This window comes from Quercus robur, chromosome 10, assembly GCF_932294415.1.
Source record: "Quercus robur chromosome 10, dhQueRobu3.1, whole genome shotgun sequence".
In the NCBI taxonomy this organism is placed as follows: domain Eukaryota; kingdom Viridiplantae; phylum Streptophyta; class Magnoliopsida; order Fagales; family Fagaceae; genus Quercus; species Quercus robur.
This window is the reverse complement of record NC_065543.1, coordinates 26,387,730-26,403,379: the sequence shown is the minus strand read 5'-3', so window position 1 is coordinate 26,403,379 and position 15,650 is coordinate 26,387,730. Positions and strand designations below refer to the sequence as shown.

The following is a 15,650-nucleotide window of genomic DNA, read 5'->3' as shown; positions in this document are numbered from 1 at the left end:
TCATATCATGCAAAGCAGCAAAAATATAAAGAACATAATAATATGATGACCCAAGAAAACTAAACCAGTAAAAAGCAAATCCACTATGAAAAAATTGAAGTTTGTACAATAGATCTTAGACTACTAACATTCTATTACTACCTCGAGTAGAAAACTTACTACCATGACCCCATGATAGCTCCGAGTTCATAGACTACTTCTTTCCTTGGTCTTTTCAACACAAGGACCCACGCTTGTGACAAAAAACACAAACTCTCCTCTTTGTGACTCCAACACCACCCTTGAAGGTTTTCATCATTAGCACCTTTGATTACTAGAGAATGCAACAACTTCTATAACACCAGATCTTGAGATTCTTCAAGGAATAACATCTGTAGAAGATATGAGAGAGCTTTTTGGGTACAAAATCCTAGATACAAAAGAGACACACTCTTCTCTCTATCAAAAGCCTTGAAAATCCTAGATAGAGTTATCTTATGATGTCCTTTAAATACTGGAAAAAACGGATCGCGATTTGGGATTCAAACAGATAAGTTATGGCCTTTTTACGTTTGCTGATTTTTACTGATCTGCAACTTTCGATCGATCGAATCTAATTTTCGATTGATCGAGCCTTGCAAAAATTGAATAGTAATTTCCTACAATTACTCGATTTCAAACTTAATTTAAACCATACTTTGAGCAAGTCTAAACCTAGATTAAATGTTTTTATCATAGTTTGCCAACATATATAAATTGAAATTCTAATATATTAGTTCCTAAAGTCTTAGAACCTAACACATTCCAAATCTAAACCCAAGTTCCAAAACTCAAGAATCATGAAATACTTTGAGAAAGCAAAAATTTGGGAGGCTAGAGTTACCGATTTGAAAATTTTCAAGTGTAAAGTTGAGAAAAGTGGAAGAAGAGCTAGACAAAGAGCTAATAGTAAAAGTTGGGGGCAAAGAGCTTTGTTGGATGGAGGCTTGAACGGTGTGGCTGGTTGTTAGTAGTCACTGGAGAGAACAAATTCAAGCTTAATCCAGTGATGAATGTAAAGAGGAGAGAAGGAGATAGACTTTGAAGAATTGGAGGTTTTGTTTTTAATAGTTTTTGTGTTTTAAGAGTGTCTTTTTTTTTCTTTTTTAAGATATGATAATTTAAACTTAAAATTCGTTAATCTATTTTTTTACTAGATGATGTAGACTATGCTACATTAGCATTTTATTTTAGCTATTTACACGTCAGCAATTTTCATCCAAGAGATAATAGCAGTGACTAAATTGACATGACACTGAAATGTTAGAGACCAAATTAACATAATTAAAAAGTAAAGGACTAAATTAAAATATGGACCAAATATGTAGTTTACCCTAAAATAAATATAACACTAGCCTATCTCGCTCTCCTCTCCAATATATGTTCTCTCTCTTCTTCTCTATCTCTCTCTCAGTCTTTCTTTCTCAACCACCCATCACACAAATTCCACCTAGATCAACCCTCCACTGCCCACCACCACCACCACCATTCATTTATCGTTTCTCTCTCTTCCTCTAAAACTCTTTTCTCTCTTCTTCTTTGTTACTATCTCTTCCTCTGAAACAAACCAAATAGAGCAACATTCGGCAAACCTACACCTAAATTGGAAAGCAACCCACCACCACCGAGCAACCCAAATGCACCACTTACCACCAAAACTAATGATTCAAACTAAACTAAAACTAAAACTGAAACCCAAACCCCCCTCCCCTCCTTCAAAAAAAAAAAAACCCCGCCACCATACTCAAACCTAAAACCTAAACAACCAGCCATGGCCACCACCATCATCGCAAACAAAATCAAAATCCCCTAGCAACTCAAAATTCAAACAAGAGAAACCTAGCAGTATAGCTGATTCAAACAAACCCTAATAGCAAGCTAACCCACTGATTTATCAATCGCTGAAATGAAGCCCAGAAACACCAATTCAATCCCATCCACTAATTCTGCCACTGATTCAAACCACACCCACTGATTTAAACCCATAAAGTACCACCACCACTACCAAATAGAGCATGACATTTGTCCAATCAAGAGGGAAGAGAAGCAACAGAGAGAGAAGAGAGAGAGAGAGAGAGAGAGATTAGTAGCTAGGAGAAGAGAAAGGACTGGTTTAAGAGGGGGAAAGTCTAAGTTTGTTGAGAGAGAGAGAGAGAGAGAGAGAGACGTGATGAGCGATGGAGATTGATGAAAAAGGAGAGAGGATATATTTTATTTTTATTTGGGAAAAGAGAGAATAAAATATGATAAAAAATTTTACATCCTAAGCTATAGTGGGTTGTATATATAAGAACCCATTTTTCACTGTTGCTAAGATATTTTAGCAATGGCAACCTGGTTATATTTTAGCAATGGCAACCTGGTTAAACCAGGTTGCCTAAAAATATATAAATATTATATAATGAGGTGTATTATATAAAAAATAGCAATTACTTCAAGTATTTTCTTTTAAAAAGAAAAGGAAATATATATATATATATATATATTTCTACAAATAATTTTTATTTTTTTATTTTTTATCTTTACAAATATATCATTCTTTTATTTTCTGTGTTTTGATTAATATTTTTTTAAGGTGATCCATATTCTTCTAACTTCTATTATAGTATGTTATGTTTGCCTAACATACAACTAAACTTTATAAGTTTCAAATTTATTATTCAAATTTCTCATCTCGTAACTCTTAAGGAATAAAAAAATTATCATGATAATCAAAACTCATTACAAAACTATAATGTTATCTTATCCAAAATTAAAATGAAACCATAGGAATAAAATACAGACTTTATAGTAATTTGTTACTCAAACAATTGGTATGCACATTCGAATTAGTAGTCATGTAGATTTTGTTTTGATATAAACTCAAATTCTTATTTCCAAAAGAAACCAAGTATTAATCCAAACCAAGATCCAACCAAAGTTATAAGAGGGATTTGTGATGGGAAATTTATAAAACACAACATAAAAACACATATTAAAATTAAATAAAAAATCCATCAACCTAAATTAGAGTTGTAAGAAAGAACAAAAATCCAACGAGAGAGAGAGAGAGAGAGAGAGAGAGAGAGAGAGAGAGAGAGAGAGAGAGAGAGAGAGAGAGAGAGAGTATTCACAGTTTTTGTGTGGAAAAAAGACGAATTCAATGGAAGAAATTATATCAAATTTATATAAAATAGGATGGGGAGAAGAATAGTCAAAATATAAGAAAGAAAAAAGGATGAAGGAAGTTTAATGGTAAAGTAAAGAGCAGTAGAAAGGTAATGAGGTAAAGAGGAAGGAGAAAGGTTGGAGAAGTTAAGTATAGCAATAGATGTGAAATAATAGAGAGAAAAAGAGTTTTTTTTTTTTTTTTTTTTTTTTTTTTTTTTACCTTTTTTTAAGAATAGGGAGAATAAAAGTTTAAAAAGAGAAAAAAGAAGTTGAAAATAAGTAGTGAAATTTATAGTATACACTAATTTATATATATATATATATATTCACAATTATAACTCAAAGTTCGATGCTGATATTAATTTTGTTGATTCATTGGCACTTGAAATAGTGTTAACTGTGTTGATGTCTTTGTAGTTGGGAAAATTGAATGCTTTGATATAGCTGATATTATTGTTGAAAGGTCTTTTGATAGTTCACAAGATAGTGAATATTCTAAGTGCTTCAAATGCCCTTTAAAAATTGTAATTCTTTTGTTTCTTTGGCGTAGAGCTTTTATAAGGATCTAGCAATTCTAATACGTAAATGATCTTAACACTCTTACCACTATCAAGTTTGCAACTCAATGGTTTACCAATTATTATTATTATTATTGAAAAGTTCAAATATTTTAACTTAAGTAAACATATATTGTTTCCTCAGAAGATGATCTTGTATTATAACGAATAATATTAAAAAAAAATCCCGTTAATCAACACGCTGAAGTCCATCAAATATTTTTCAAAGGATGGCGTCTCTTAGAAAAATGGCTCCATCACTGAATGTAAGTTGTAACATCAAGCAAACCAAACACCCCATATTTTAGTACTAGCAACAAGAATGCATCATGAGGTTTCTCAAGGGTTGAACGAGTGCTTTTCCTTTGTTATTAGGACAGATACTTCTTATGGATTCGCTATATCCCCATGAACAAAGTGTTTTCATTAATGGTAAAAGATCAGGAGTAAAGGCAAGTGAGAAATGCTCCTGTGCCTAGTGTTGAATATGTTGCTTTGATAACCAAGTGAAGCATTCTAGAGGTTGGTGGATGAGTGCCAAAATTTGGTGTTGACATTATTTATAAATAAACATCCATAATCAGTTTTTTTTTATAGATATTGCACTCCAACGAGAGAAATTCACAAAATCTTCTAATTGTACTACTTGTAAAAAGGTACTTATCGCTAAAAATCTTAACAAATTATATTAAACATTTAGTAAAAGTCTCCAAGTTGTGAACTATGACATTTTATTTTTAGGAGGACACAGTACATTTGAATCCAATAAACAAGGTAGGCTAATATTTTAGTTGGTGTTGCAATGTCTTCAACTCTTCTTATGGAACCTTTTCTTTTGACCTAGAAAACAAAGATAGATGAAAACCTCCCATTAAAACACATAAAGTATAATTACGAAAACTTCTTTAAAGATTAAATGATAATTATCTTACAAGTTTAACCAAGTAGGCGATAGGTTGGCATCGCAAGTAAGTGCTTGGCTCTTGGCATTGATAGCCCAAACTTCTCACTCATGTCCAAGTCATTAGGCAACATGCCATTAGGGAGCACCCAATCAAAACAATGCAGCAACTGAGCGAGAACATAAGTGACGGTTGTAAGCCCTAATTGTAATCCAGGGCAGCCTCTGCGACCAGATCCAAATGGGATAAGCTGGAAGTCACGTCCCTTGAGGTCTATATTACTATTTATGAACCTTTCAGGGTAAAATTCTTCCACATTATCCGACCACACATAAGGATCTCGTCCAATAGCCCAAGAATTTATCACTACTCGTGATTTCTTGGGTATGTAATATCCATTAATCTCAATGTCCTCCATTGATTCACGTGGGATTAGAAATGGTGCAACAGAATGTAGTCTGAAGCTTTCCTTAATCACCATACTCAAGTAAGTTAAATTTGCTAAATCTGTTTCCTCTACCATCCTATTCATTCCAATTACACGTTCTAGCTCATCCTGTACATGTTTCATTATCCGTGGATGCCTCAAGAGTTCAGAAATGGTCCATTCAATGCTAATAGCTGAAGTGTCATATGTAGCAGTAATCATGTCTATAATGATAGCCTTGATAACTCTTCGATCAATTTTACATGAATTCTCATCATGGGCATTCATGGGTTGATTCATCAAAGAAAGTAACATGTCTATAAAGTCCTTTTCACAACTTTGTGGACCACTAGGAATTTGTTCATGCTCCTGGATAACGTTCTCCAATACTAGATCAAGAGTCTTGCCAAGTTTCTTAATGCGTGATGTCAATCCCTGAGGGCAATGAATGGTTAGAAAACTAACTAAACAATACCATTTCTCCAAACGGAAATCGTTGAGGCAAACGCCGCAAACATCTTTGTCTAAAGGATAGAAAGTATTATAATGTGACCAATTTTGCTAAAAACAAACCAAAGAAACTGAAGTGGTAATTATTGATTTTAAACATTTTATTGGTGAGATAGTTATTGATTTTCGATTATCTTAAAATTTTACAAATATGAAGGATATAAAGACAATGTAATCCAAAAGTGAATTTATTGAAATTCGCATCCAATAAAGAAGTAACTTGAGCCATCCAATAAAAAAATTCGCATCCAAAAGTGAGTTACTGAAATCACTTTAAAATTACACATGGAGTTTCTCTCTCTCTCTCTATATATTTATATAGAAGAGAATTTTTTTTTTATTTTTTATTTTTTTATTTTTTATTGAATGATACCAAAGAGTTAAAAATAATTTTTTTTGAGAACCAAAAATAAAAAGGTTTAAAGTGAAAAGAAAAAGTTAGTTTATTTATGGGTTAAAATTATATATATAGTATAAGTTGAAGTAATATTACACCACTTAATAATTTTTTATTAGATGACAATTTTGATAAATCTACCATTTGATTACATTTTTACTTATACCCTTTTTGTTAAAAAACTCCTAAATTATCAAGGATTAATAACTATGGCTTTTATCAAAGGATTAAATTTCATTTTTGTATGTTACATATACATACAATATGATTTTATAGATATATAACAGTTACTGGTACGAAATAAACCACTTAATAAATTTAATATAGATACCAAATTTCATGACCATCAGATATTATTTAGGGTAAAATGAAGATGTAATTAGCATTTTTTCTTAGTTTGTTGCCTTTTTTTTTTTTTCTACCACTTATAGTCAACCACATTAAAATTGTGGCATAAAAGTTATATCTTAAAATTTTTCTTCTATAACACTACATACCAATGTGGCATATAGAGTGGGCAAGGGAGGGCCGAGGAACAATTTTTTTTTTTTTTTGGAGAAAGAGGAACAAAATTTTTCCGCAATAACTATTGCCATAACTTTAACATAACCGAAAAACAGTATGCTCATCTTTTAATACGGTAGGGTCATTTTAGATTTTTTTTTTCTTCCAATAATAATCATATATTTACTCCGTATACATGCATGGCACAACAGCTAAAACTTGTGGATGGACCCAAAGTTATTGAACCAGATGTTGGGATGTATGCGTTGTAGAGAAAATAAATGGTAGGACAAAATTTAACAATAAGCTTGTTTTGAGTTGTGGTGGGCTATAGTATATAATCTTTTTTATTTTATTTTGATTTATGATATGCTAAAAACTTAGTTTATTGTAAAAGTGTTATGAAATATATATATATATATATATAGTATTTATGATAGAAATCTCATTCTAACCTAATTTATATGTATATGTCTGTGTTTTATATAAAAAAAAGTGTGTGTGAAACTCCCATTCCATCCATAAGAATTTTGTATTTATAAAATAACCATTACACCAAAAGTGTTTGATTGTTTATAAGATTTATTATTACCATAGAAAATCTCACATGCTATTAATTGCAAATAATGTCTGCCAATGAGGAGTAGGGTGCATGTGGGAGAAGATTAGATAATTAATTATCAATAAGGAACAAATAAAATAATTAGTAGTAAGAGAACTGCTTAGGGAAAGATTAAAACAAGAAAATACTAGAAAGAAGAAGGAAATTATAAATAGTAGTAAAATAAGTGTTAAAACTAAGGGAGTTAATCTTATACCGCAGACCGTACTGATTTGGCCAAAAGAACGAGATATTTCGGTATCTGTCAATACTGATGTACCGTTTCGAATTTACCGCTATTATATATATATATATATATTCATAACCAAAATTCATATAATTTATTAAAAAGTTTAAATTTATAAATCTTTATCTCATTTAATATGATAATCTCTAGTTAAAATTTCAACTAGGTAATATTAATAAAGGTCCGGTTAATGTGAAGTCATCCATTTTTGGAAATATTTTTGCAAAAATTAAAAAAATTGTTAATACCTTTTCAATTCTCAAAAAAAATTTTCAAAAAATAATTAATTATTGTGTGCGTTTAAAGAATTTATATTCCTACTTCTTTAATAATAATAATAATAATAATAATAATAATAATAATATCATGTCAGTAAAGTTTGGCAAATTTTTTTTTTCACTTATTAAAAGTTTTTGAAACTTCTTTTGCATTAGGAAAGAGAAAAAAAAATTCAAATTTGAATTCTCAATATTTTGTAACAATTCACGTGGGTGTGTCAGGAAGGGTCACTGCCCCAAGTTACAAACAAAAAGCAAACCTCCTTTACTTTTAGATTTTTACTGTTAAAAGTCAGAACAAAATAGACTGTTAGAATTTGTTTGGATATAATTTATTTTGTTGAAAACTAAAAATATTGTAGTAAAATAATTTTTAAATATGTGAATTGTATTATGAAATCTATTTTTAATATTTTTTTTCTGAATAAGCAGTTTGTGGATTTCATCAACAGTATGTGAATAGTATTAAACAGTATACTCTGTCGGAAAAATCTAAAACGCATGAACAGTACATAGGTGAAAAAGTCAAACTTTAAGGCTTAAAAAAAAAAAAAAAAAAAAAAAGCAGCAGCCTAAAAACGCAAATGCAGTAGACGTGGACCCAGATCCAAAGACATACTAAAGCCTTTAGAAATTAAAACTTAAGAACTAAAAGAGGCAAAGGGATGGAGGGATGGGCATGAAGAAGAAGAAGAATGGTTGGACACTTTTGGAACAGTGCTAGCGACGGCGGTATTATGGGTTATATGGTATTTTCTTTTACCGTTAATCACTTAATTTTCATTTTTCTTGTTTTTCTTTTACTGGCCGGTTTTCTTTTTCCAGCAGGTATCCGATTTTTTTTCCGGTTTTGCCAGTACAACCCAGTAAACTCCTGTACAAAAAGTGGTATGAAATAGCTGTGTTTTTGTACCGGCTAAGGTGTCGGTACGAAAAATTCCGGCTGTAACAGGTATTGACTTCGCGGGTTAAAACCACATATCTTACTATTTATTAATTAACTAAAACTAACAGTTCAAACACTTACAAAAATTAAAGACTTGTATAAAAATAATTCACTACATAATTATATGACTTTCATGGGCTTCCCACGTTGAGATTTGGCTTTTACTATGAAGTTTTAACCGCTACTGAGACACTTTTGGGCCAACAGCATTACTCGTTGGACGAAGAAATAGGCATGAAATTTAAAAGAAAAATCGACTGTTTTTAGATTCTCCAAACAATTAAATAATAAAAAAAAATTTTAAATCAATGGCTAAGTTTATCAAAGGGAGAATAAGTTGAAAAGATAAAAACATTGAAATATATACCTGTAGATCAAGTGCCCCAAGGTAAGGAACATAATCTGCTAGATTGAAAGCTCCCATCAAGTTCAAGGTCTCCGCAATAAGCTCCTTCAAGTCGAATCTATCATGATGACTTCGCCCAAATACCATTCTACGTGTTGATTCCTCAATGAGTTTGCCCACCACCTCACTAAGGTCCACAACCTCATGTGCTACCGCAGTTTTTTTCAGTGACTGTACCAATGATCCTACCACCTCCTTCCTCATAGGTGCAAATGACTCTATTTTTGAAGCACTCAGAAGCTGCGACGCAACGAGTTTCTTAAGGCTGCGCCAATATGGACCATACTCCGAGAAAGCAATACCTTTGGACATTCCAATGATCTTGGAGGCTTGGAATATAGGTCGGCTGGCAAAAACGGCGTCATGGGTCCTTAAAAATAGCTCAGCAGTTTGGGAAGATGAGACCACAATAGTTGGGACATGGCCAAGCCGCAATGACATGATGGGTCCGTATTTTTTGGCTAAGTTTTCGAGGGCACGATGTGGGAGGCTACCCAACATGTGAAAATTACCAATAATGGGTAAAGACCGAGGACCCGGTGGGAGTACTATTTTACGTCCTTTTTTGTGCATGAATGTCCAGATGATGGATCCAAGGAGTAGCAGGAAAATGGATAGTGTTAGTGGAGACATTTTGGAAATTGAGTTGGCTGAGGAAAGGCTAGAATGTTGGAGATTGGAAGGGGTTGGGGATTGCATATAAAACTTTTTGAGAGTGGAAAATCCAAACTGTGATAAGATGATACCACTTTGGCGTAAATGCTCTTTTTGTCTTTATATTTTGAGGTCATTTATATTTTAGTCCCTACATTTTTATTTTATCACTTTCAGTCCCTAATCTAATTAAAGCGTGTTATTTTAGTCCTTTTCGTCAGTCAACAGACAGAAATAACTAACGTGAATTTTGAAAATGTAGGGACGAAAAAAAGTTTTACCCCTTATTTTTATTGAATGTGAATTTTGAAAATTTATTTATAGGATTGCATCTTCTTACTATATTCTCAATGTTTACAAAATTTCAAAAAGATCAAATATCAATAGTTATTTTATTAATTAAATGTTTAAATTTCAAGTTTTTATGATCTAAAATTACACATAAAAAATAAATTTATTGATTGAATATTAATTAACATTTGATTTGGATGAAATTTGATATATAAATTAAAAATATACAATTTAACAATTAAATTTTTAAAATTCAGCTAATAAAAAGGTACAAGAAAAATTTAAAGAAAGTATTTTCGAATTAGTTTGGGAAAAAATTTTGCCTCACAATTTTTTAACACAAGATTTTGAAATGAGATTCGAATGATGAACGTGTAAAGTTTAATCAATAAAGTTAAGTTCCCACCACTAGTCGCACACCTACAAATACAAACTGACTCGGATTACCACTTGTTATCGCCAAAAGTATGTGGACCTCACCTGATGGGGAGGATCGGATAATCATTAGGAAAAAAATAAACGATGCAAAACATGTGTCAATTTTGTGCACAAAAAGCACAGGCGACTGGACTTTATTGGCTTTGAGTTTCGTAACTATTGTCTTTTATTTTAAGATTTTTTTTTTCGGGACCCTTGTTTCGCGGTGGCCAATCAGTCGAGCAAAAGGAGAAAATTATATAAAATAATTTCAATCATTGTACTCTATTTCAATCATTTTACAAAATGGCCAAACATGTGTCAATTTTGTGCACAAAAAGCACAGGCGACTGGACATTATTGGCTTTGAGTTTCGTAACTGTTGTCTTTTATTTTAAGATTTTTTTTTTCGGGACCCTTGTTTCGCGGTGGCCAATCAGTCGAGCAAAAGGAGAAAATTATATAAAATAATTTCAATCATTGTACTCTATTTCAATCATTTTACAAAATGGCCATACCGTGAGCATGGGGATTGAATGAATCAATGCAGATTTCAAAAGTGAGGCCAAATCTCTTTCAGTTCAAATTCCAATTAGAATTTGATATGGATCGAATAATGATAGGAGATCCTTGGTCCTTTGACAATCAACTATTATTATTGCAACGGTGGAAGATGGGTATGACTGTGGGAAATATTCAAATGGAATCTGCCTCGGGGCTGGCTCCTCTCCCGTTTTAGTGTCTCATGTTTTCTCCTATTTTTAAACAGGTAAATGACACGTGGCATCTACAAAATCTAATGGTAAGATATAAGGCCACATCACAACATCATTTATTTCTATTTTACCAACACTCTTCAGCAATAAATCCACTTTTCACACCCCACTGCACTTGACAGTGGATGATAAGGATCTGTCAGAAATCATGCCAGAAATATCACTAGATCTGAGAATCCATAAACATAAATAGAGCCTTAAGAAAGGGAGAGAACCCATAAGCACAAACAAAGAAAAACTTATATTGATTATGAAAACAAAGAAAAAAAAGGGAGAAAATCCATTTCATTTCAAGTCAAACCAGACCCAATACAAAAACCCACTGTAGAAATGGCAAGAGAGAGCTCAATATCAAACTACCAAGTCTAAAATCAAACAAATCCTGACAAAAAAGATGAACAAACCAACAAGTGCAGATCCGAACCAATTAAACACACACAACCACAACTAGCAATTAGCATTTAGCAATTAGCTCACACATACAAATACACATGAAGCCTTTGTTGTTCTTCTACAATTTCTCAGCCCATTCTTTCCCCTTCTCTTGCAGCTCTGTTTGTGATAGTTTCTTAGATTCAGTGTAGTGCTGTTTGTTGTGTGAGTAGTGGGTTATTGCTAAAGAGTGGGGTAAAAGAGAAATAAATGATAATTTGTAGCCTTATTTTTACCATTAGAGTTTATAAATGCTATGTGTCGTTCATCTGTTTAAAAACAGGAGAAAACATGAGACACTAAACTGAAGAGGAGCTGGACCCATTTGCCTCCCTTTGGGTCTAAATTTGGGGTGCATCGTTTGATATGATCTCACCTCATGTAGCGAGGGAAGTGGGGAGTAGGCTAGGTACGATTGAGGAGGTTGAATGGAGGAACAGGATGGACGATATCAATATGTTTATAAGAGTACGAGTAGCTCTACCAATAACGAAACCTTTTTGTCGAGGAGGGTTTATTGCTAGATCGGATGGTGAGAGGTCGTGGGTGTTATCCAAATATGAGAGATTGCCTATGTTTTGTCACTTCTGTGGAATACTAGGTCATGACTTGAAGCATTGTGCAACCCACTATGCAGTGGAGAAACAAGGAGGACCAGTTGAATATCAATATGGTGAATTTCTTAAGGAAACTGGGAGTCTTCCAATGGCTTCAACAAGTAAGAATACCAATCCTATGTCCAATACAGAGGAGGGTAATGGAAGTGAGCTAGAGTAGATCTCAGGCCAGGCGCTGCAAGGTGTGTTATCGAAGCTAACGGCAGCGAGGGAGATAAGATTGGGAAACTTAGTAGTCTGGATAAGGATCAGTCCGAGAATCATGGGATGGACGCTGAAAATATGTATGGGAATAGCATGAATTATAAATGTCATGCTAACGTAAAGGAGCTTAATGTTGAAATAGGGGAATTAGGTCCAGAAAATATGCTCATTGGATAGTTTACTACAGAATTAAATGCTGAGATTGATAAGGGATTGGCTCGTTTCAAAAAGGATGAGGGGCAATCAGATATTATTCCCATGGAAATCCATAATCATGCAATATCTGATAATAAAACAACATTGGAGAGGGTTGGGCCAAGTACATCTAAGCCCAATGGAATGTGGACTTGCATCAATAGGATGAACTTTGGGTTGGGTGGATTAACTAGGGCTATTACAATACCTGGCTTGGGAAAGAGAGACTCACGTGAAATATAGGAGGGGCCGAATGTTGACCAAGCTATCAAACGAGGGAAAGTGAGTAGTGATGATTGAAGCATTGATTGTATATCAACGAGGGTGGAGAGCCATCTTGCCAAGAGCCATGAGACTATTAATTTGGAACTGCCAAGGGCTTGGGAACCCTTGGACAGGTCAAAACCTTTGCAAGATTGTGAGGGAACAAGTTCCCACTGTCTGTTTTCTTATGGAGACAAGACTGGACAAGGAAGGGTTTAAAAAATTGTATGGAATTTAGAATAAGATTATTGTCAAACACCTTGATTCGGGTGGAGGGTTAGCATTTTTGTGGAAAAATAATATTCTTTTGGAGGTTATAAATTTCACTGTCAACCTTGTTTTGGTTAAAGTCACAGAGAAGGATGGCATTGTCTGGTATTTGATTGGATTCTATGGCTGGCCAGATGCATAGTAGAAGGAAAATTCGTGGAAATTATTGAAGTTGTGATGCCCCAATTTGATTGATTATGTGATGTGTGTGGGTGTGTGATGAGTCCCACATCAGGTATTTACTGGGTTGAACTGGGCTTTATTAACAACTATAAGGAGCCTCAATTGGGACTAGTCCTTTTAAGGTATAGCGCAGATGTGGCTAGCATTTTTCCTTGAGTCGTCACAGAAGTATTTACAAACTTTTGTGGGGGGACCATGGGTGGTTATAGGGGACTTTAATGCTTACCTACATGCATAGGAGAAGAAGAGGAGAAGACATCCACAAAATTCATAGGTTGAAGCTTTTAGGGAAGCTTTGGATTTTTGTCACCTTCAAGACCTTGGATTTTTGGGATATCCTTACACTTGGAGTAATAAGAGGCTGAGGGAAGCAAATACCAAGATTCGGCTTGATAGAGGAGTGGCAAACAAAGAATGGATGGAGAAATTTCGGATGAGCAAAATTATACATCTTTCCACACATGCTTTGGATCACTTATCCGTTATGCTCCACATTCAAACTTATTCTTAGTCAAGGCAAAAACGTGACATGTGCTTCAAGTTCGAAGAATCTTGGCTACTTAGAAGTGAATGTGAAACGGTAGTGCAGGATGCTTGGGGAAGAGCAGGTGAGGATAGGCTCGGGTTGACATCTATTCATGAAAAAATTAAATTGTATGGAGTCAAGCTTATGGCTTGGGGTTCATCATCCATTGATCTAGACACTGGAGCAATTAAAGAACTCCAAAAGAAGCTGGATTTGTCAAATGAAGCTGAACCTATAAAGGCTGCCAAGGCCGAATACTTGGAATTAAGTAAAAGGATGGATGAGTTATTACAAAAGCAAGAAATATTTTGGGCTCAACGGTCTAGAATAAATTGGTTAAAACATGGGGACAAAAATACGAAGTTTTTCATGCCAAAGCTACACAAAGGAGAAATAAAAATCATATAAGGGGTATCCAAAATGCACATGGGTAGTGGCTGGAGAATTTGGAGGAGGTGGGTGAAGTTGCTTCAGCCTATTTTGATAATCTTTTTCATGTTGGTGTGGGAGATCAGATGGAGGAGTGTCTGAATGCAGTTCAAAGCAAGATAACTGATGATATGCTGGAGGTTCTGTCCAATGAATTTATTGGTAAAGAAGTGAAGGTGGCTTTATTTCAAATGGGACCAACAAAGGCTTTAGGACCTAATGGTATGAATACTCTATTTTATAAAAAATTTTGACATGTTGTGGGTGATAATGTAGTTTTAGCTGTGTTGGATTTTTTAAATAATGGGAATATGCTACCTGAAATTAATCATACAAACATTGTGCTTATCCCTAAAGTTAAAAACCCTGTGAAAATGTCTGACTTTAGACCAATAAGCCTGTGTAATGTGATTTACAAAATTATTTCCAAAGTGTTGGCAAACAGATTGAAACAGGTACTCCTTTAAATTATTTCACCCACCCAAAGTGTGTTTGTACCGAGGAGGCTAATCATAGACAATGTATTGGTGAGACACTCCATACTATGCACTCCAGAAAAAGGGGGAAGAAGGGATCCTTAGCTTTGAAGTTAGATATCAGTAAGGCATATGATAGGGTTGAGTGGCATTTTTTGCAGAGCATTATGGAAAAGATGGGATTTCTAGTTACTTGGATAAAAAGGGTGATGAGTTGTGTAACGACACCATCCCTCTCTATTCTAGTGAAGGGGAAAGCTTATGGCATGATTCACCCATCTAGAGGAATATGCCAAAGGGATCCTTTGTTGCCATATTTATTCCTATTGTGTGCAGAGGGTTTTACTGCATTGCTGGTCCAAGCAGGATCAGAAGGGAGGATTAAAGGAGTATCCATTTGTAGAGGTGCACCAAGTCACTAACCTAATGTTTGCAGATGATTCTTTGCTTTTTGGTCAGGCAACTCAGGCTGAGGGAGAGACTATAGTAGAGATCCTCCAAAGTTATGAAAGGCTGTGGCACAATCCATACCTACATATACAATGAGTGTATTTCAACTACCTTTGAAATTATGTGATGAACCGGATGCTTTGTGTGCAAAGTTTTGGTGGGGTCAGATGGGTAATGAACGAAAAAATTCATTGGAAGAGTTGGGATAAATTGATGGCTTCAGAAAAAGAGGGAGGAATGGGGTTTTGAGATTTAAGAGCTTTTAATCTAGCTATGTTGGCCAAGCAAGGGTGGAGAATGGTTCAATGCAAGGATTCTTTGCTTTATAAATGTTTCAAAGCATGGTATTTTCCTCGTTCATCGTTCCTTGATGCTAAAGAATCACCAAACTACTCATATGTATGGAGAAGCTTGATGGCTGCACAACCTATTCTTTTAACTAGACATTGTTGGAGGGTGGGAAATGGTCTCTCAATTAATGTTCTCAAAGATAGGTGGATTCCCAACTATCCAACAAACAGAA

General features: G+C 34.1%; 1 protein-coding gene across 1 annotated transcript; it reads right to left on the bottom strand.

The window, feature by feature from the left end:
* Positions 1 to 4,385: 4,385 nt before the first annotated feature.
* LOC126702919 (cytochrome P450 CYP736A12-like) lies at positions 4,386 to 9,681 on the bottom strand. The gene is made up of 3 exons (XM_050401783.1): positions 8,905 to 9,681; positions 4,658 to 5,489; positions 4,386 to 4,565 (listed from the first exon to the last, which is right to left on the bottom strand). The coding sequence occupies exons 1-2, from the start codon at positions 9,640 to 9,642 to the stop codon at positions 4,662 to 4,664; spliced, it is 1,566 nt and encodes a 521-aa protein (XP_050257740.1). The 5' UTR covers positions 9,643 to 9,681; the 3' UTR covers positions 4,386 to 4,565; positions 4,658 to 4,661.
* Between the last annotated feature and the right edge of the window lie 5,969 nt (positions 9,682 to 15,650).